The 20866-nt window shown below is 47.7% G+C and overlaps 1 protein-coding gene across 12 annotated transcripts in view; it reads right to left on the bottom strand.

The window, feature by feature from the left end:
* Positions 1-16646: 16646 nt before the first annotated feature.
* The window catches only part of NCAM1 (neural cell adhesion molecule 1), a 297104-nt gene continuing 292884 nt past the window's right edge, over positions 16647-20866 (bottom strand). For all 12 annotated transcript variants that reach the window (XM_074357199.1, XM_074357205.1, XM_074357200.1 and 9 more), the window contains one exon: positions 16647-19886. In XM_074357199.1, the coding sequence (XP_074213300.1) occupies positions 19766-19886 (121 nt within the window). In that variant the 3' untranslated portion in view covers positions 16647-19765. The remainder of the gene's footprint in view (positions 19887-20866) is intronic.

Here is a 20866-nt window from a genome sequence, read left to right as displayed (position 1 = left end):
TTTAAGAGCCAGAGTGTGACTCACTCACCACACGTAGCCAGCCCTTCCCCTACCCCACAACGAGGTGGTGGAGTCTGTGTCTGTCTGAATCCCTGAGTGAGGGGACATGGGCCAGAGATGCCTTTGATGGATATGAGCATGAGTGAGCAATAGACTTCTCTTGTGATGAACAAAAATTTTGGACCATGGTGGGGAGGGTACAGCTCAGTGATAGAGTGCATGCTTAGCATGCATGAGGTTCTGGGTTCAATCCCCAGTACCTCCATTAAATAATAAATAAACAAACCAAATAATCCTCTTAAAAATAAAATAGTTGCTTAGTAAACTTTAAAAAAAGTCAGACCTGTTTGTTACACAGCATAACACAATCTTTCATGTCTAATATGCCCTTTGCTACAATCACAGGATCTAGGGACCTTGTGCATGAGTGTACATAGATTATGATTATTATGATTTACATTTTAAGTGGCAATGTCTGCATTTCGTACACACTGAAACAAGCAGAGGAAAACAGACTTAAAATGTGCATGACTCACATTTCAAATATATTCCCCCAGAGAACCCTGATGAGTCATACTTTCACAACTGCTACTTCCATCCGACCTAAATCCCTTGTGTGGTACTTAAGTTTTACTTGTCTTTATGTCTTCAATAAAAAAGTTGAACATTTGGTCACTTTCCACCGTATAATAAACCTGAGACGCGGAGATCATTTCAGCTGTCTCTCCCTCTAGTGCTCTGCTCTCTTTTTTGTGTAAACAATTCCAGCTGCTTGCCTTTTCTCATCAATCATACTTTATAAGCTTAGGAGACATAAAGAAGGAAAAAAAAATTGTTTTTCCGAGGACCACTGCATGAGGAATAAAGGAATCCTACGTTTGCCTGCTGGGAGTAAAAGTGCAGACAAAGTCGCCCTGGAGCCAGGAGCCAGGCAGACTGCAGAGATACCCCTGGTGGACAAAGCCCTCCCAGTGGCTGCTGGGACTGTAACTCACTTGATGGCTTTGGCTTCAAGATTTGGAGGGGGAGGAAGCTGAAGAAAGTCAGCACTGTCTCTTCCCTCCCTAAAGAGAATTCAAAGAGCACATTTAATCCCCCTCAAACATATGTCCTTTCATTTTAAAAATAGCTAAAATTCTCGCCTCTTAGACCCACCCTTTGCTCTCTCAGTTCCCACCTTATTAAAGATAAAGAAATAATTTCAGGGTCTAATCCGAGATTTAGTCTGTGTGTGACCATAGAGGGAAGAATCTTCCTTGGGATTCTAGGCATAATCAGTGACACCACAGTTCTTAACCGGCATAGAAACAGCAGTGAGTAGAGCAACAGGCACTGGCTGAGCTGCTAAGTGCCGGGCATCCCACCTAGTCCTTTGCAAGGACTGTCGGACTTAAATCTCCCAATAGCCTTACAAGTTCCTGTTCCCGTTTGATGACAAGAAGTGCAGCCAGGTAGGTTATGTGACTTGCCAGAGGCTGAGCCAAGGTGTGAAACCTAGTCTGAGTGGCTCCCCCAGCTCAGGCTCCCCCATCTCAGCACACTGCCTCCCGAGTATCACGCTGCCCCAGAGAGCTCTGTTTTAAGCTTCTACCATCAAGGACCATCCTGGGACCCTCAGACCCTAGCTGGGTCTCATGGATGTATAAACCTCAGTACAGGTTGTACATGGATGTATAAACCTCCAGCAGCTTCATAGACTGGTCCCACCTTCCACCGGTGATGAAAGCATCTTTCCTATAGCCAAAGGGCCATGTCTTCCACTCCATTAAGAAAGACACGGTGACTCCCAACAGTGTCCTCCTTTGAAGCCTTTCTGTGGATCATGGGACACGACTGCCTGAAAAGGAAAGGGAAGTTGGGCATTGTGTGCCAGGTGGAAAGGGTGCCCGCCCATCTCTACCTAATGTGGAGCAGCACTGCCACCGTGTGGGCAGACTGGCTACCTGGGCAACGGTGGTGGCAGAGAAAGGCAGGGGACCTCTGAGCCCTCAGCCCTTGTTCAGGCATTCATTTAATGTTTGTTAAGCACCTGCTATTGTCACGTACTTGGCCAGGTTTCTTCTATCGCTGCTGAGGCTGCGGATTCCTTCTCTGTGGATTGAATTAAATGATGTCAACGATGTGGGCTGTAGAGAACGTTTAATACTACTTACTGTTTACTTGGGGCATTTTTCATCTAGAGGTGCCTAGCACCACTCAGAAATTATAAAGATGCACCAGATTTGTGCAGTGGGGTTTTCTTTGCCTACAGGGTTTTGGGAGTAAGCGTACACACAGAGAAATATCGGGCCCCAGAGGTACCTATGGTCCTGACCTGGGCTCCATCTCCATTGTTATGCAAGAGTGGGCGTGTGTATTTCTAGCAAACACCTTTGCTTCTTTTTGTCTTAACAGATAGTGTATTCAAAGCATCTCATAGAAACTTTGAAAATAGAGAAAAACAGAAAATCATTCATAATCTCTTTATCCCGATGCTATCACTTTGAACATTTCGATATATTTCCTTTTTATCTTGTTTTCTGCATTTTTGGTATGGGGGGTGGGCAATGAGGTAACTATGCTTGCAGATGATTTTTTATTTCACTTTATTGCTATAGCACAATATCATCATCACCATCATCACCATCATCACCACCACCACCACCATCATCATCACCACCACCATCACCACCACCACTACCACCACCACCACCATCATCATCATCACCACCATCATCATCATCACCACCACCATCATCATCATCACCATCACCACCACCATCATCACCACCACCACCATCATCACCATCACTGCCATCATCATCACCATCATCATCATCATCATCATCACCATCATCGATGATACGTTCTGAGCATCCATTATATCCCAGTCCCTCTACTAAAGGTTTTAAATGTCATCTCCCAAAGCTATATAATAATCTAAAGAGATGGTATTATTATCCCTCTTTTAATAGAAGAGACAACAGAGGCTCAGAGGGGGTCCATACATCTCTTGCCTCTCAAGTCTGTCCTACATTATGCTTTGTTTTAGTAACAATCATTTATTCTCTGCATTGCATTTCACTTATCCACACACTGTACTTCATCTGTCTGCTTGTCATCATTTTAGATCTTTCATTGGTGCTAATATATATATATATATTTTTTGCTGACACAAATATTGCTGCAACAAGCATCTCTAACTACATCTCTGTACATATCTAGGATTGATTTCTTAGGGTAGCTTCTCAGAAGTGGGTTTCTTGATCAAGATTTTGAATCTTTTCATGGTTGTTGATATTTCCAAATTGCTTCTCAATGAGTTTGCACACATCTGTACACATTAGCCCTGCTCACATACGAGACTGACAGTTTCACAGCATCTGCACCAGCACTGAGTGTTAATTTTTCTTCTAATTTAAAAGATGATAAATGGTCTGATAAATGGATCGTTTGGGCCGTCTTTCATTATTAGAGAAGGTGAAATCACTTTTACTTTTCACCACCTGCACAGGTACTTTGTACCTCCTTTTGCACAGTCTTAGAGCACCTCTGCTATCTTGGACCTTCCTAAACCAGGGTTTTTGACCGTCACAGGGATCAATGAAAAAAATTTAAGGGGTCTGTGAGCTCATTTGGGAAAAAGAAATTATACCTTTATTTTTGAAGACCTGTCACTGAAGTAGCACCCCTCTCATGGTTAATGCAAGCAACAAATCACAGTGGTGTCAGCACTAGCTGTGTTATCATTTACGCTCAGCAGAACTTTGAAATTAGTTATTAGACATGCTGCTAGAACTTGCGTTTTGATGGTGTTAACAAACAAACACATTTATTAACATATCACACATTCATTTACAAAATATTTTGATGATTGCATTTCAGTATAATTATTTCCCTTTGTAATGCCCTATGTTTTATGATTAAAACAAAAACATTAAATTTTAAAATGCTATTCTGTGAAGCTGTTCATAGGCTTCACTTGACTACCATTGGAGTCATGGCGTTACTGAAACATAGGTTTGACTGCTCGCCATGGAAAAGCCAATAGAGGTAAGTAGGGTTTTTTGTGTGTCTGTTGTTTTTTTTTTTTTAATTTATTTTTTTTATTGAAGTATAGTCAGTTTACAATGTTGTATCAATTTCTGGTGTACAGCCTGGCCTGGGGGGTCAGAGCACGAGGGGCAAGCAAAGGGTATCCACCCCAGGTTGGATGGGGGAGGCGGCCTGGCTCAGTGTCTGAGCAGAAGCAGGCTGGAGAAGTGGGATCCGTGCAGCGTGGGGGCGGTAGCTTGGCGTGGGGTGTCAGAGCCTGGGCATCTGGCAGAGTGATGGGCCAGTGCAGGGTATTAGTGCTTGTGCACGGTGAAGAAGGTGTGCTGGGGAGTTGCCTGGCAAGGGGAGAAGTCTGTCCCTGCAGAGGAGTGGCCTGGCATGGGATGCTAAATTCCGAGTAGGATGGGGAGGGTGTCCTCATGGGAAGGCATCTGTGTGTGTGTGTCCACTAAGAACATCAGGGAACAGCAGCGCCTCCTACCTACAGACCTTGGAACCAGGGCTTCTTGGATAAATGGCTGCTTCCAGTTCTGAGGTGGAGAAGATACAAGATGATCTCTGAACATTCTGTGCCAGAAAGCAATGAAGTACTCAAAAAATGATGAGCTCATGTAAAAATGATACAGAAGCCAGCTTGGATGCTTGCCCACTGAGTGGCCAGACAAGGGGCAATTTAACCATCAGAATAAATAATGAGAGTTAACAATTCGCTGAAAAAAATAGAAAACCATTCGTCTCCATGGATATAGATAAAAGATAAACCTACTGAAAGTTTGACAGGGTCCCAGGTATTTACAAAGTTTTAAAGTACCTCTCTCTCTACATGTTAAGCCCTCGATTAATGATATTTACTACAAGGATGCACACATGCTTATTAACTGCAAATGGGGAAAAGAGGAACTTTGCAGTGGAGGAGCCTGGCAGACACCACCTTAGTCAAATGATCAAAGTGGACATCTTCAGGTACAAGAGAATGGAAATGGTGTGCCGTCTTATAGGAAGCCCTGTCTGAATTCAACTGTGAGAGAATTTCAGACAAATCCAAATCAGGAGACTCTCCAGAATAAATGGCCCGTGCTGTTCAGATGTGTCAAGATCATGACAAACGGTTAAAGGTTAAATCTTCCAGACTAAAGGAGATATCTGTTCCTGGACGGAATGATGGACACACAGAAATGTTTATTTTTGCTGTTAAGATCATTACTGAAACAAAAAAGAAGATTTGAAAAAGGGCTGCAGATTAAATAATTGTGTTTAATCAGTATTGTATCAATGTCAATTTCTTGACTTTGGTTTTGATTGTGGTTAGGTAAGGGAGGGAATGCCCTTGATCGTAGGAAATAGTTAAATATTTGAAGATAATGGTGCATCAGGTCAGAAACTTATCTTCAAATGGTATGGTAAAAAACGTTCTTTGTAACTTTTATGTAAGTTTATGATTATGATTGGGAGAAGCTGTAGCCATTTTTGTGGCCCCTCTTTTTTTTCCAATCAGATAAAATATTGTGACTATTTTTTTTTCATATCACAGTGTCCAAAATAGAACTCTCATTTCAGGCCCAGATATGTTCCTTCCTATCTCGGAAAATGGCCCCAAATGCCCACCCTCTCCCTTGAGGCAAAAGCCTAGGAGTCATCCTGATTCTTCTCTTTCTTTCAGACTCTCCATCCAACCCACCTGCAAGTCCTACCGAATCCAACTCCAGAGCAGATTTTAAACCCGTTCACTTTCCATCGCTGCCACCATCCCTCCAAGACACCGCGTCTGTGGGGCTGTGAAGGAGGTGTTCGTAGAGAGGTCCACAGGGGCTGTTACTCTGTGTATTCCACGGCCAAGTGTCTGGCAGTGGTCTTGAGGCTGCGGTGGCTCAGAAGGATGCTGGCAGCCGGTCAGCTGGACTTGAACGCTGGAGAGCAACGATGTGATGAACTCGCTGAGCCCCTCTGCATTTGTCCGTCCCGGCAGGTGATGGCAAAATCTCCTTAAAGCAGTGGGCACTGCATCATTTCTCACACAAGTCCTCCTTTTGGCCAATTCTAATTAGAACTGTACATGGAAGAAGGTTCTGGGAAACATAGTTCCCAGCTTAACCAAGTGGACAGAGTGCGTTTCCATCACTCCATTCCCTGACTACCCACTCTGAAGTTCTCACCTGGTGCTTCTCTACTACATCACCCCATTACAATTCCCTGGGCTGCACTTTTCCCCAGCTGCTGGTGTCTGATTGTTTATCGTGGTGTTCCCCACTAGAAAGTCAGCTCAGGAGAGTGTGGCTCTTGTTTGTCCTGGTGCTTACTTTGTGGACCAGGAAGTGGCACATTTTGTTGAATAAATGTCCCTCATCAACCTTGACTTTGACAATTCCCTAGTTTTGGATCTGTTACTTACAACACCTTACTTCCACATGCCTAATGTCCTATTTTCATTAAATAGGAATTAGGATTCTTTTGGTTTTGAGTGAAAAAAAAAACACTTACATAGATTTAAGAGGAATAAATTGATTCAAGGAATGGAAAAGTCCAAAGACTTTTTCAGGTATGGCTGGATCCAGGGGCTCCAATGCCTCTGAGATTTTGCTCTGCTTCTTGTGTTTCAATCTCAGGCAGTCTTTCTCCTCGTGGTGGCACCTTTTCTCATGGGTTCATTGAGAACAGAGCTTCTTTCTGCCAGGACTTTCACTGAAAGTTCTGGGGATAGAAGGGGACGTCTCTCCCTCCCCCCAAAATTGAGTTGCTGTTGAGAGAAGGAAGGAAAACAGAAGCCAGCTGGGTAAATATATTCGTTCGCTGCAGATTTGTTGTGAGGATCAAGAGATGACATGTTACAAAAAGGAATATATGTATGCATACGTATGACTGAAACATTATGCTGTAAATGAGACATTGACACAACACTGTAAACTGACTACACTTCAATAAAAAAAAGAGATGCTATGTTAAAGTTCCTGGCATGTAAGCCCTCAATTAATGATGATTACTACAATAATTAGTATTGACATGTTATTAGTGTTACTGTGTGAAGGCCTATTGTACACTTCAGGGTACCAAACCAGTGATGGATATTATTACCTCCTCTGGTGTTCAGCGGATTAGCCAATTAAGGAGCAGAGGGGAGGAGGAGTGCTGGCTTCCCAGGCCCCAGCGGGGCGGGGCTTTTGTCTGGACAGCAGGGTTGAAGGGCAGGCTGGTCCTCCTGTGCTTCTCAGGATGGCCACTTGGTGGCAGCCTTAGCCCGCTCTGCTCCCTTCCCAGCCAGGCCCCAGCCTGCTCACCAGGGAGCCTCAGGGTCCTACCTCTCCTTAAACTCCCTGCCCAAGACTCTGCCTTGTGCTGGAGATGGGGTGGACCGCACATGGACAGATGCACCTATGAAGGCCTTCCTTGGCTACCTGGTGTGTCAGGGTTGCAGAGTGGGAGCAGGGAGGTTTGGGAGTTTGGAGCATCTCCACCGGGACTTCACAGGACTGGCAAGAGGTGGGGTGGGGATCTGGTCAACAGCCCGAGAAAGGGACTCCAGTGGACATTTGTCACATTCTGGTTGTCCAGCACTTGATGAACATCCCTGCTCTGTTGGAGGAAGGTCAGCCTTCTGAATCCCAACCCCGGAAGTTGAAGCCTGAGAACTCAACTCCCAGGCTTCTTTGCAGCTACCTACTGGCCATAGGTGAGACCCAGGGCCCTCTGACCAGACACACGGATGTGAGACCCGGTCTGGGGATGAGAACAACATGAGGAAAGCGGTCCTGCTCAGAAGCAGTTTTTCTGGCAGAGAGTGGCAGAGGCACTGGCTTCTCTTGGAGGTGGGAGTGAGCCGTGGTAGCACTTGGAAGGCCAGGTCCCTGACCTGGATGTGGCATTGCTCGGGGGAGAGCGGGCAGTGGTGGCTTTCTCATCAAGGGCACTGCTATTGGAAGCTTGGTCTAAACCTGTGTTCTCCAGGCCTCCTACAATGGTGTGAGCCATCCAGCTTCCTTTTAGTAAAATCTTGTTTTGGTTTAATCTACAAGAGTCAGCTTCACTTGTTTGCAACTAAGAACCCTGACTAATGTAAGTACTAACCCTGATTTATCGCATGCCAGGTGCAGGGCCTCTTTTAAATTTCAAACAATTCTATGAGGTAGGAATTCTCATTTTGTAGATGAGGCGAACATACACAGAGAGGTTAAGTACTTGGCCCATGGTCACACAGCATGGTTGTACCAGAGCCTCAAGTCCAATGCAGGATATGTGGCTCTCTGGAGTCCATGCTCTTTCCAATGTCCTGGACACTGTGACATCAGGGCAGGGACATTACTTGTGCCACCATCACCCGGCTCAGCACTTAACACATAGTAGGTTCTTAGTAAATATCTGATCTTAATAAACACTGAACAAGTGAGTAAATGAAAATGCCACAGTCTTTGGTTCTGGGAGTGTGGTTGAACTTGGAGCGTCTTTGGGGTGGAGGCGAGTCCCGACAAAAGGGCAGGTGAAACTCATCTTAGAAAGTCTCACCTCCCTTGAAAGCCCCGCCTCCTCCTGGCTCCAGCCCCTCTCCTCCATCTGGAACTGAAGGAACTGCCTGTCCCTGGAAAGGGAACTCAAACAATGGCTGCGATCACGTGGACAACTGCGTCCTCTGCATCCAGAGTCGCTGCTCTCTGGGAATCTAGAATGTGAGCAGAATCAGCTGGGCACCCAGCGCATCAGTCTCCTCTCCTTGGGCCTGAGGAGTGGCTGCCCAGCCTCTGCTTAAGGACCGGACTGTCCCTTCTCAGGCCGCTCTAACCTGAGACAGTGGCCTTCCTCTGGTTTGCAGTGAAACATACACACCTCCTCCCCAGGCTCCTTCTCAGATGGGGCTTTGAGTTCCTTCCCCTCCAGTGGGTCTGCCCTGGACACACCCACCGACCTAAGCTGCTTCTCAGATGTCATGTGGGATCTTGTGGTATGAAAGCCATTCACTCCCCAGTGTGGTCCCCCCGGCGCCAGGCCGTGTCGGCTCTTGTGCTCCTGGCTGTGGATACCTTATGACAGGGTTCGCATTCTGGCTCTGCTTCTTACTGGCTGTATGACTTTGGACAAGTTCTGAAACCTCTCTGTGCCTCAGTTTCTCCGTCTGTAAAATGGGGTTCATAATAACATCTACTTCATAGAACAATTATGAAGACTAACCGAGTAGATATTTGGTAATTAGAACAGTGTCTGGCATCGTGTTCTACAAATATGAAGTAAAAATAAATACAAGGATCAATGTCCATGTCACGAGTATTTTTGAACGTCTACACTGCATCACCTCTCATACTGAGTTTATAGCCAATTTAAAACCCATAGCCTTTTTCCTTCTTTTTTTTCTTTCTTAAATATTCTCTGCAGCTCAGCCCCATTGCCGTCAGCATGTGCTTCAGAGAGTGTGCGGGAGTTTACATCTGTCCCTAGGACGTGACATCATCTCAGCTGCTCGTTGCCTCAAGCGGCTGGCTCCCAGGGATGCGCACTCTGCCTTCCAGCATGTGTGGTGAAGTGTGCTGAGCCGTGGGCAGCGTCTTGCTGACTTCCAGACATTAGACCACGTCTGCAGCCCTTCCTGTCTGTCTGTGTTGCACCACAGAGCCTCCCGCAGGAACCTTTCCCCATCCTTAGCTGGAAGGGCTGGGCCGTTAGGCCAGGCGCCCACGGCTGGAATGCTGAAGCGAGATGGTCCCCAGGAACCCGCCGGCCAGGCTTTCTCCACGTGCGGTCTCATGGGCCCCTGTGCTGGAATCCTGCCGCCCCAGACCTGCAGCATCAGGACATGGGATCTGGGAGTGTGCAGCGCACACAGTGGCTCAGGAGGCTCAGAAGCCTGGCCCGGGGAGCCAAGAGGAGCGTGGCCAAGTATGACTGTGGACAGGAGCTGTCGCTGACTTCCCAGCCTGGGGGAAGTGGGGCGGCAGTGGCTGCTCATGGGAGACCCTCTCCTTGTCTCCAAGGACCCACTTCCCCTTTCCACCTTCAGTGCTGGGACACAGAGTGTGGCAGGATCCCCGGGCTCCAAAGTGTGGCTCCCCGGGACAGTTTCACCCCCCTCAGCCCAAGAGATGCTCAGAGCTTTGTTCCTCACACTCACTGTCACGTCTCCAACAGACTGTGGATGGCCATCACGACAGATGGCCCCCTGTGGGTTAAACAGACAGACCCCTGTGGGTTATTTTGTTCTGAGTGGGGGGTTGACAGCCAAGCACGTGGGCTCACCTGCTCAGGAAGGGAAGTGGCACATGGCTGTCCCCAGAACCCACTGACGCCTGGACCTGGGGACTGGGAGATCTCCACAGATCACACCACATTGTTGACCTGCACCGTTTGCTCTTCCCAGCCTCCCAGGCTGGAGATTTTCCCCTTGGAGAAAACCCCAAGGAAGTAAGTTCCCTGGGCTAGCTTGCTCAGCCTTATCGGTCGGACAAGCATGGCTTCGAGTAACAGGACGTGGTAGACCCAGCTGCAATGTCCCTACCTTTCATGATCCCCTAACCCGAGTCTTCCCAGCCTGCCTCCGTCAGGCCATTCACTGGCTGGACTTTGTTACCAGCCTGGAGGAAGGAGGGGGTGGCGTGGTGCCCTGTGATCAGGGGCTGGGGCAGGCAGAGCAGACCCTCTCCAGCCACAGGTGAGCCCTGTGACCGGATCCCAACCTGGTCCCCAGGGTGGACTTCCTCTGGGATTCTAGGCAGTGGGCACTGCTGTGTGGCTCAAGTTCAAAGGCAACTTCATCTTCTCTGGCCAAGTATAGACCCTGTTTGCACACACACACACACACACACACACACGCACACACACGCATGTATGCACACATGAACACAGAGAACTGTGGCTGGTGTCCGTATATACATATACATGTATATTTATAAAAATCCCTTTCATTCACTCAGCCATTTATAAAACCTGCAAATGCCAAGCTCCTACTTTGTGGCAGGTGTTTTATCAGGTGCTGGGATAAAGTAGTGAATAAGACAGGCACAGGACCTGCCCTGGAGGAGTTTAGAGTCAGAGGGAAAGAGAAACATTAAATTCGAGATTAAGCAAAGTGTGAGCTTTTAGACTATAACCAGAGGGTATGCTAAAAATATTTTTCGGACTGTAATCCATGGACACCTGCTCAGCACCGGAGCAGAGCTCTGGAGACCCTCCTCTGGGTTGGGTGCGGCCACCTGAGTTGCGAGATCTTGGGGCATCTGAAGGCTCCCGTGTGAGGGGCAGGGTGACGGTGGTTGCTTACCACAGTGAAGAAGCATGTCAATATTTTAACAGCCTGATACAGCCATACCTGCGTGTGCCAGCTGTTTACTGGGCCTGGATCGGACACTGAACAGGGGAATATGCAACCTGGATCAGGTGTCAGCAATGGCTTATCTGATCAGGAGATGCTTAAGCTGAGACCCGAGGGTGGAGTAGGAGTCAAGGATTAGTGGGCATTGGGGGTGCTGGAGAGTGTTCCGGAGAAAGTAAGAGGTGCTTGGGCACGCAGGGACCCACAGGTGAGAAAGAGCATGGCATAATTAAGGAGATACAAGTTTTTCACTATTTCTGACACACGGAGAGTGAAGGGAGGTGATCAGGGGTCATGTCAGCAACGCCGAGTGGGAGGAGGGGTGGAGCCTTAATTTGATGGCAATCACATGTCTCCCGCCCCACGGCATGGCAGAGTGAAGGAGAAATCAAGTTCAACATTAGACAAATGTTCATTTCATATTCGCTGGAGGGTCTGACCCATCACACAAGCCTGGCAGCTGAGAGAGGCTCTGAGTGCGTGGAGCACCCACTCCTTCATGGTTTTAGGGCTCTTGCTTAATGTCAGCTCCGCAGAGAAGTCTTCCCTGATTCCTCCATCTCGAATAGCATTTCCTCCTCCATGACCTGCTAGCCTCCTTTCCTCATGGCGTGTTTCTTCCTACACTCACCCTGGACTCACGATCTGTATTTATTTAGGGTGTAAGCTCCATGAAAGCGGGGTCTTTGCTTCCCCAGCATCTAGAACACTCACTCACAGCCTTGGCAGTTGCTCAGGGATGTCTCTTGAGTGGACCTTGAATGGCTGAAGAAAGACCCCAGGAAAGAAGAAGAGAAAGGCCAGAGCCCGGGGGTGGGGATCGCCTTCAGGAAGGAGAGGTGCTGCTTGCTTACACAGGAGCCGCAAGGCAGGGGGTACAGGCACAAGGCAGTTGAAGGTGTTCCTTTCTGCTCTTTTCCTGTAGAAGAAGGAAGCAAGGCCCCTAACTGAGATGGAAGGGGTATCTGAGGGAGGGGTTGGCTGGGCAAAGTGGAGACATTTTGTAGAATATGGACGAGTTGTCAAGAAATGTTAGGACTGTCAGGCAGTGCTGGTGTCAGAGCCCAGCTGAGAGGGACTTTAACCACATATTGGCACGCATGTGACTGGTTACGTGGTTTTTCTCCAGGGGCACCTCGCTGTCTAGGTGTGAGCACAGAGATGGCAGGCAGGTGATTTTCCAAGATGATTTTACAAGAGAGGTGCAGAGCGAGAGCACTGAGTTAAGGAGGTGCTTGATTTGGGGGACTGTGTGGTTGACGTGCTGGACCAGGCGATGGATGCTGGATACGAAGGGAGGGAAAAGGAGAGAAGGACTTGGGGGAAGGTCTGGGAGTCAGCGAGGAGAAGTCTTCGCAAGGACAACGCCCTGGTTCCCTGGGGGCGGCTGAGCGAGGGAGCTGGCTGGGTCAGGGCAGAGTCGGAGCGCGGGGATTCTGAATCTGGATTTCTGATGCTGGCTGTCTGGCTGGGGTGATGGTCAGCCCTGGGGTTTGGTTAAGGGGTGCGGTGGTTTAGATGGAGTGGAGGAGTCAAGAGTCTTCACTGGAGATGAAGAGCTCAAACTGTACGTTGAAGGATTTGTCCGCATAAGCACTGATGTCACCCAGGGTGATGGAGGAACTTCAGGAGAGAGGACGACCGTGAACGAAAGCCAAGGTCGTCACAGAGGACGGGCATGGTTAGGAGTCTGCTCGTGGCGGTGGAGTCAGATGGAATCAGACAGTCTTCCATCTTGTCGATTCAAGCTTGTTCCCCCTTGTGTTAACGCCATTGTTCCAAATGCCAGAGAAAGGGTCGTTCCGTTTCATCCTTGACATAGAGCTGCCTGTGAGTTTTCTTTTCTGGGTTCTGTGCTGGGTTCTCGCCTCTTCTTAATCTAAATTCATTCCCCAGGTGACCTCACCAGGTGCCTGGGTTTTCAACACAAGCTCTGTGCTGACAGCTCCTACACGTGTCTCCAGACTGGTCCTCTTGAACGGTCAGTCTATTCAAAATCTCCACTAGGATGTTCGTGTGGATCTCAGACTTACAGTGTCCAGAACCAGACTCTGCTTTTCTTTCACTCCTTTTAGAGAAGAAATGGCAATTCCATCCTTTTAACTGGTTAGTCCCGAAATCTGGAAGTGATCCTCGATGCCGCTCTCAAATCCACATCCACTCCATCACCCAGTTCTGCTGGTCTTACCGTCAGCAGAGCCAGACTCTGGCCATTGCCCACCTCCACCTGAACCAGCTTGCTCCGCACACACCATCTGGTCCCACCTACATTACTGCCTCCTAATTGGCATCCTTACCTCCTTTCTTGCCCTCCTGTGGTCTGTTCTCTACCCAGCAGCCAGAGTGACAGTTTTAAAAATTAAGTCACGTCAGGCTTCTGCTAGAAATGGTCCCTTGGCTTTCTTTTTCAGTTGAAGAAAAAAACCAAAATTCTAACCATAGTTTACAGACCCTGTGTGATCTAGCTCTGAATATGTCTGACTCCTCTCCTACCTCTTCAGCCTCTGCCCTGCACCATCCCTTGTTCTCTGCTCCGGCCACTCTTTCCTCCTTGCTCTTTATCAAACACACCCAGTAAGTCCCCACCCCAGGACCTTTGCACTTGCTGTCCTCGCCGCCCAACATATCTTTGTTCAGATATTTGAAAGGTTCAGTAGCTCACTTCTTTCAGGTCACTGTTCAATGCCATCTTTTCAGAGCGGACAACTCTGACCTCCTCCCTCACCCGGACTGAATTAAGCACTCAACACTCCCTGATTTAACCACAGTAGGTTAAACAGCACTGTGGTAGCAGATCCTAAGGTCGAGTGGTTTATAACATAAAGGCATGCTGGAGCCAGCTTGTACTGGATCCAGAGAGCCAACTGTTAAATTTTAAGGAAATTTGTGAGTCAGTGTTAAGCACACCCATTATTAAAAGTTAAATTACATAAACTTACAATTAACAAACATATTAAAAATGAGTGCAATATGTACTCAAAACACCTCAGTTCTCAAATGTTTTAGTACATTTTACTATTAACAATGTACACAAGATTTATTGTTATTACTCCCTATTACTATGACCTCTGTGCTCTTTTATCTGGACGGTGGAAATATGATGTGCTGCTGTCTCTACCTAACCCTAACTCCTTGTCCCGGGACGGCGTGCTGAAATCAGCCATACTGGGAATATTTACATACCACTGAAACCAGCATGTGCTACAAATCAGGGTTTGATTGTTTTCTGTGTCTCTCTCTGCATGTGTTTGTCTAGACTAAAGAAAGTGACGGGGAAAATACGGATGGTGCAGATTAAACTGTGAGGTGTGTCATGCCTGCAGCCATCGCACTGAAGCCGTGCTCCAGCATTCAGAAAATTACGCCTGATTCGATAGAGAGGGCGCTCACCGCCGATGAGCGAGTGACGCTGGGACACCCAGGTCTTCGGCATCACTTTCATTTTACTTGTTAACGTAAATGAATGTATCAACCAACATACACAATGGTGCTCATCCATCAGTTGCAACCAGGGGTTGATTTCGGATGCAAGACTTCAGCAAAAAATGACCCAAATCATCTGCATCAATTGGACAGATGGCATTTCAGTGTAGAGTACTGTATGTTTTACTATTTGTAAATTGCGTTCTATATATCAGTAAAGTTTATAATAAACATACACACACACACACCCCCGTACCTATGTGCCATATATGCCTCCCTCTTCCCACCCCCTTTGGAGGGCTGGTTGTTAAACGTTTACTGGGTTTGTCCCCTACGCAAGCTCTGGGTCCATCATGGGTCCTCTGTTCACATCCCTCACTCTGGGCCCAGGGGATGACATGTGCAGAGTTGCTGACTGCTGAGGAGGGGAAAAGGGGCCACAATAAGACCCACTGGCTTTCAAAAGATCTGCCTAGAAGTGACATTCACTTCCTTGTTCATATTCCGTTGATGGAAGCAGGTCACATGGCCACGCCTACTGTAAGTGAACAGAGAAGTGCAACCCTATCGCATGCTGGGAAGGAGGGAACTGGGACCCTGGTGAACGGCCCTAATGACGCGGTGTGTCAGGTGCTTGGGTGGCCCACCCCCACACCCCGGGGGAACGTTCTGCTAGACAGTGTTTTGTTCACTGCTGTCTCCTGGGGCACCACGGACACACTCAGGATGTACTCAGTGAATCTGAGAGGAGACTAGCTTAAAGGAGGAAGGCTCTGGAAGCAAGTCCTCATGGAGCAACGGAGGAGTCATCCAACTCTGGGTCAGCAACGTGCTCTCATCGCCCCTGGCCCCGCCAGGTGCAGCTGGAGATCTGTGGCCCAGGAGGTCACGCTGATGCACGAGGCTGTGTCCATTTACCCAGGCCCGAGGGCCAGGGAAGGATCAGACCAGGGGAGTGGCTGCAGACACCAGCCCCGGGGAAGGCTCCACTGACCCAGGCTGGGGCCGGGGCGGGGCACACGGACACAAAAGACGGCATCGTTCAGATTCGGGCAGGAGTAGAGTCGGCCCTGAGAAGGAGGGACATTTTGCTCCTGAGACACCTTGCTTGCCACACCCTCGTCCTGGCGCTGGGGCCCTGGGGCCAGCTCTGCTACAGAACTCCTCATTCCACAGTTTCATAGATAATTCCAGCTCTACTGGGTGCTTCTTCCCAACACAGCCGGAGAGTAGCGTCTGCAAGAGAATTCACAGCTGAGGCAAAGTTTTCTTCACTCTCTGTCTAGATGGGAGACCTCAGTAAACCCCAGGGGCTGAATTAAGGCTCCAAGTGCTGAGCAGTGTCACAAAGTAAGAAGGAGAGGTCTTGCGTGTTCTAGAATAACCTCACGTGTCCACCCCAGGGTTGGCACCTTGGCACGCAGGTGTATGCTATCCTTCCAGGAGGGCTTGACGCCATCGCACACCAGGGATGTGGCAGCCCCACTCCCATTCACTGAGCGCCTACTGTGTGCCAAAAAAGTGCTACGCTAGGCTTTCCTATGTTCTGCTTCATTCATTAGCCAATGCCCCAACTCTGCCAGCTCGGTATTTCCTACTGGTCCAAAGAGGAAACTGAGTCTTGCGGAGAGTAAGTAACTCTTCCAAGGTCAACAAGGAGGTGGCAGAATGAGGATCTGAATGAAATCTTTCTGAATCTGACATCTGGCCCTTCTAAATCAGGACTCCTCTAGAAGCCTGAGAGACAGGATCAGAGACCATCCTTCAGGCCAACATGTACTCAAGTCACTGGGTTTAACCTGGGTTAAAAAAAAAAAAAAAAAAGACATCGCAGGCGTTGTCACATGTGAGTCACATGAGAGACTTCCACACGCTTGAAATAAATCCCATTTTGACCATAATGGTTTTTTTTTTCTTTCAATTTTTATTGAACACAAGTATTCTGACAGAATGCAAAGTCAAAATTCTCAGTTAGTACTCAGTATTTACACCAGTGAGAATGGAAACAAAGGTGGTATCGATATTTCACTTGGTAAAAAGTTTATAACAAGAGAGAAGGCCCCCAGAGTCGGGAATGCCGGGTAGAAATGAATGGAGGTCCGATAACCACCATCCGGACAGACAGCCTACCGTGAAAACCTGGGACTTGGAAGGCTCCATAGAAAAGTGTGAAAGTAGCGTTCCACTTCGAAAGCTGCACTATATACACCACGGCCCTTCAGGGTTTGGGGGCCCCGCACACGGCACTCGAGTGCCCCTCCAGCAGAACCTGGCCACACCGGTATTTATTTATGCAGATACATATGTATGACATACACAGATAGACACACAGACACGGGAAACTGGCAGAGTGACCCCTCCTTCGAAAAATTAAAAAAGGTAAACTATAAGCTTTGATCTCTTAACATAAAAGATAGAACATCTTGAAAATAAAGTGACTCTCTCTTTGATTTTAGAGAAAGCATCGCTCTGTTTTTTTGTTTTTTGTTTTTCCCAAAGAAAGGAAAGCTCGCGCATGCAGAGGCAGATCTATGTATAATGGGAAAGAGGCCGAACAAAAGGTGGGCGGAGTCTTGGGTTCCAGATAATGGCAGAGCCAGGGTTCAGGGGACGGGGTTGGGGGGAGGCAGGGCAGTCAGCTGCCCTGGGCCAGGCGATCTGAGGCTCGATCATGCCTCTTCCTTTTCCTAACCATCAGAACCAAAATCAGTTTACTTGACCACAACCACTAGGAGTGAAATGCACAGTCTTGATGAGGTATAGTGTGGGCTCGGCCGAGGTGGTTGAAGCCATTAACATCACAAGATGAGGAATTGATTCCACTGACAACCTGGGGACCGGAAGTGCCCATCACCCCACCGCTGGGTCCTCCCGTCTCAGCCACCCAGGAGCTCCCATCTGCTGTGTGCTCTAAGAACTGTCTTCCCCTGACTCGTTCCTGAGGGCCTGTGCATTCGAACCCTAGATTTGTGCAGGCCCGAGGATCAAAAGGGCCAGAGCTGTGTATCCTGGGATCCTCCACTTCCATCCCCAAGAGCTGAGAAAATGCAAAATAACCCCACATTTAGCAAATGATAAGACCGTTATTTTTCACAGTTTGAAGTGTTCGTCTAGCAAAGCGCCACTGATCAGACTGCAGAAGTGTCAGAACATTGGGGAGTGTGGCCCACAGATCAGACTCGGGGGCACTCTTGCCATCCTAAACTCTTGCTCTTTGGTACCTCAGGAAAGGTACCTACAGAATTCTGATTTCTGCTGACTTACTGTCATCTTCATCATCATAATCACTTTTCTTTCATTTTCTTTGTTTAAAGGCTTCAGTTCCTTTTAAAAGTTATTTTTGTTTCCTGAATATTTTTTTTCTGAACTATCTGCTAAACCTTCCACAACCAAACTATGTTGAAGTTTTATTTCAATACTATGACAAAAACACGTTTCACACTAAAATATTCACGCATCCACAGTGCACAAGCTTGCAGTTCTAAAGTAGAATGAGGAAAAAAAAGCAAATTTCTATACAAAGGGCTGGCTTTTCCCTTCTCCCCCCTCCCATCCCCCTTAAAGTTTCTGTATCTTTTTTTCCCCACTTGGTTTCCAATCCAGGAAAGTTGTGTTATGACTCCAAACAGCAGCTTGGGTTTTTTTTTTTTTCCTTTTCTTTTGTTTCTACAAATGCTGCCTAAGTGAACAGAAGGCCGATGTTATTTCACTTCAACAGATTTCCAAAAAAAGACACTAATTCCCTGAAGCACACATGCTCTTCCGCTCAAATCTAGATTCCGGGCTCAAAAGGAAATTGTATGTATATATTTTATTTGGCTTTCTACAAAAAGGGGATGTTTGGGGTAAAAACGTGTGTTCACCAAGACCAGCCCCAACTATACAATCTTCTCTGCTTCATTCAACAAAGCCTAAGGGTCCTTCAAAAGGAAGGACGGGGACGCCTGGGGAGCAGATCCTTTTCACAGATACAGGCAGGTGGTGGTTAATCAGAAGTGGTCTAACCCCCAAGGAAACAAAAAAAGAACCGAAAACCCAAAAGCAGAACCATTCCAAAACAAGATGGATTTTTTTCACCTGAGTTGCACACTCAGGCAAAAATCTTCAAATCAGAATTGGGGGTGGGGGTGGGGAGAGCCACTGTAAACAATCATATTTCATAAAGTTGTCTTGTGATGACCCTACCCACCTCTAGGCAGTATTTGTAACTTTAAAAAAAAAAGAAAGAAAGGCAGCTGTTTTACATGGACATTGAAGCACAACCAAAGTCAGACATTTGTCAACTTGTAAACACTGGAAAACAAAGTTGGCAGAAAGAATAATAAAAAGAAAAAAAAAAAAGAAGAAGAACGAAAAAGAAAAGGAAAGGAAAAGAAATCCGAATACTGCAAATTGAGATCTACTCCCAGAAGCTGCAATCTGGCATTCTTCCTACAAAACAAGAGTCTATGTGGGAATTGAATTCAGCTAGGAAGGTGACACACTTTGCATACTGAACAAATACAAAGTGAACAGAAATTATAACTTATTTATGAGGTTTTACAGAGTTCAAACTCGACTGAAAGTATAAAAATAAACTTGGACTTTGTTCATTCGGTTAGTCTCAGTGCCTGGAAGTATTTCTCTGAACCTTGTCTGTGCCAATTGAGCAACACCAAGTGCGGTCTTCCTGAACCTAGATTTCTGGGTTTTTTTTCTGAGCTTTCTAGCTTCTTAATTTGGGGTCCTTTTGTTTGATTTTTAAATGGTTTCAGGGAACGGAGTGTCCTAGTTTGGCTGTGGGTTTCACCTTTTTGTCTCATTTTCTTACAAGTGAGTGGGCAACAAAGAAACCCTTTCTATAAATCTACAAAAAGGGGATCCCATGTTGATCTGTTTAGTTTCTTTGTTTTTTTTTAAAGGCAAAAGACACTAGAGGAATGAGATGTGTGTGTGTGTGTGTGTGTGTGTGATATTGGAGATGCTCTGGTGAAGCTGTTGTGTCACGTTTTATTTTGATCTTTGCTGGTGTCTTGTCACCCATCATGCTTTGCTCTCGTTCTCCGTTGTCTGTGTGGCGTCGTTGGGGACCGTCTTGACTTCGGCTGGCGCTGGCTTCGTTTCTGTCTCCTGGCACTCCGACTTTGCTTCTACAGGGCCCTTCCTGCAGAGAGCGGAGAAAACAGCACTGAGACCACAGTTTGCAGTAACGCACCCTTCAGCCAGTGCCTCAAAAGGGGGCTCCGTTAGAGCACTGGTCTCCAACCTCAGTGGCATGCTGGCATTACCTGGAACCTCTAAGAATCACGGATGCCTGGGCCGTGTCCCTAGAAATTCTGATGTAAATGGCCTGAACCTGGTGACTTTTAAAAGCACCTAAGTGCTTCTAACGTGCAGCCAAAGCTGACAGCCACTGAATCAGAGGAAGGTACCCTTTCCTCTCCCAGCCCTAACCTGATTCCAGGGCTCCAGCTTTACCTGGGGTGATGGAAACAGAGCAGACGCAGCCTTTTCCTCCTGCTCAGCTGTAGCGGCAGCCACCCAGCTTACAAATGAGGGGTGCTGGGCTCCAGGGGGTGCCCTGAAAACCCCCTGCTCTTGCCTGTCCCCACCCCCACCCTTCTGTGCTCTGCCTTTCCTGGTGGTGACTCTGTGGCTTGCCCAGGCAGAGTAAGAAAATGCTCTGTTACTGAGGCAGCTTTCCATGGGGGCCTGGTAGAGGCCGGAGCGTGCTGCCAGGCTACAAGGGAGCTGAGTGGAGCTGAGTGGGCAGGGCTGTCCTTCTACTTCCTGACAGCGTCGGGGCTCCTGGACAGGGTCCCCATGCAGCTGTTGGTGGCAGCACCTCAGCATATCTGGGTGCAGCAGCAGAAGCATCTATAAAAACCCTGGTCTGATTCTGCCTCAATCAGTCCCAGGAGCGAGAATCTGGTCTCAGGATGCACCAGGGCAGGCTCAGACCCCAGCCCCAGCTGGTGCCACTGCATGTGGACATCACATTTGAGACACCTGTAAGCTGAAGGACCTTGCTTTGAACTTGACCCAACAGTCACTCAGTGCTTGGGAGCTCTGAGTCTTCCCAGACACTCAAGGACAGGAGAAGCAGGAAGAGGTGGGTGGGCGTGTGGGCATCTGGGCTGGAGT

The sequence above is a fragment of the Camelus bactrianus genome, chromosome 33 (assembly GCF_048773025.1).
Source record: "Camelus bactrianus isolate YW-2024 breed Bactrian camel chromosome 33, ASM4877302v1, whole genome shotgun sequence".
Taxonomy (NCBI): Eukaryota; Metazoa; Chordata; class Mammalia; order Artiodactyla; family Camelidae; genus Camelus; species Camelus bactrianus.
This window is presented reverse-complemented; position numbering and strand designations above follow the sequence as displayed.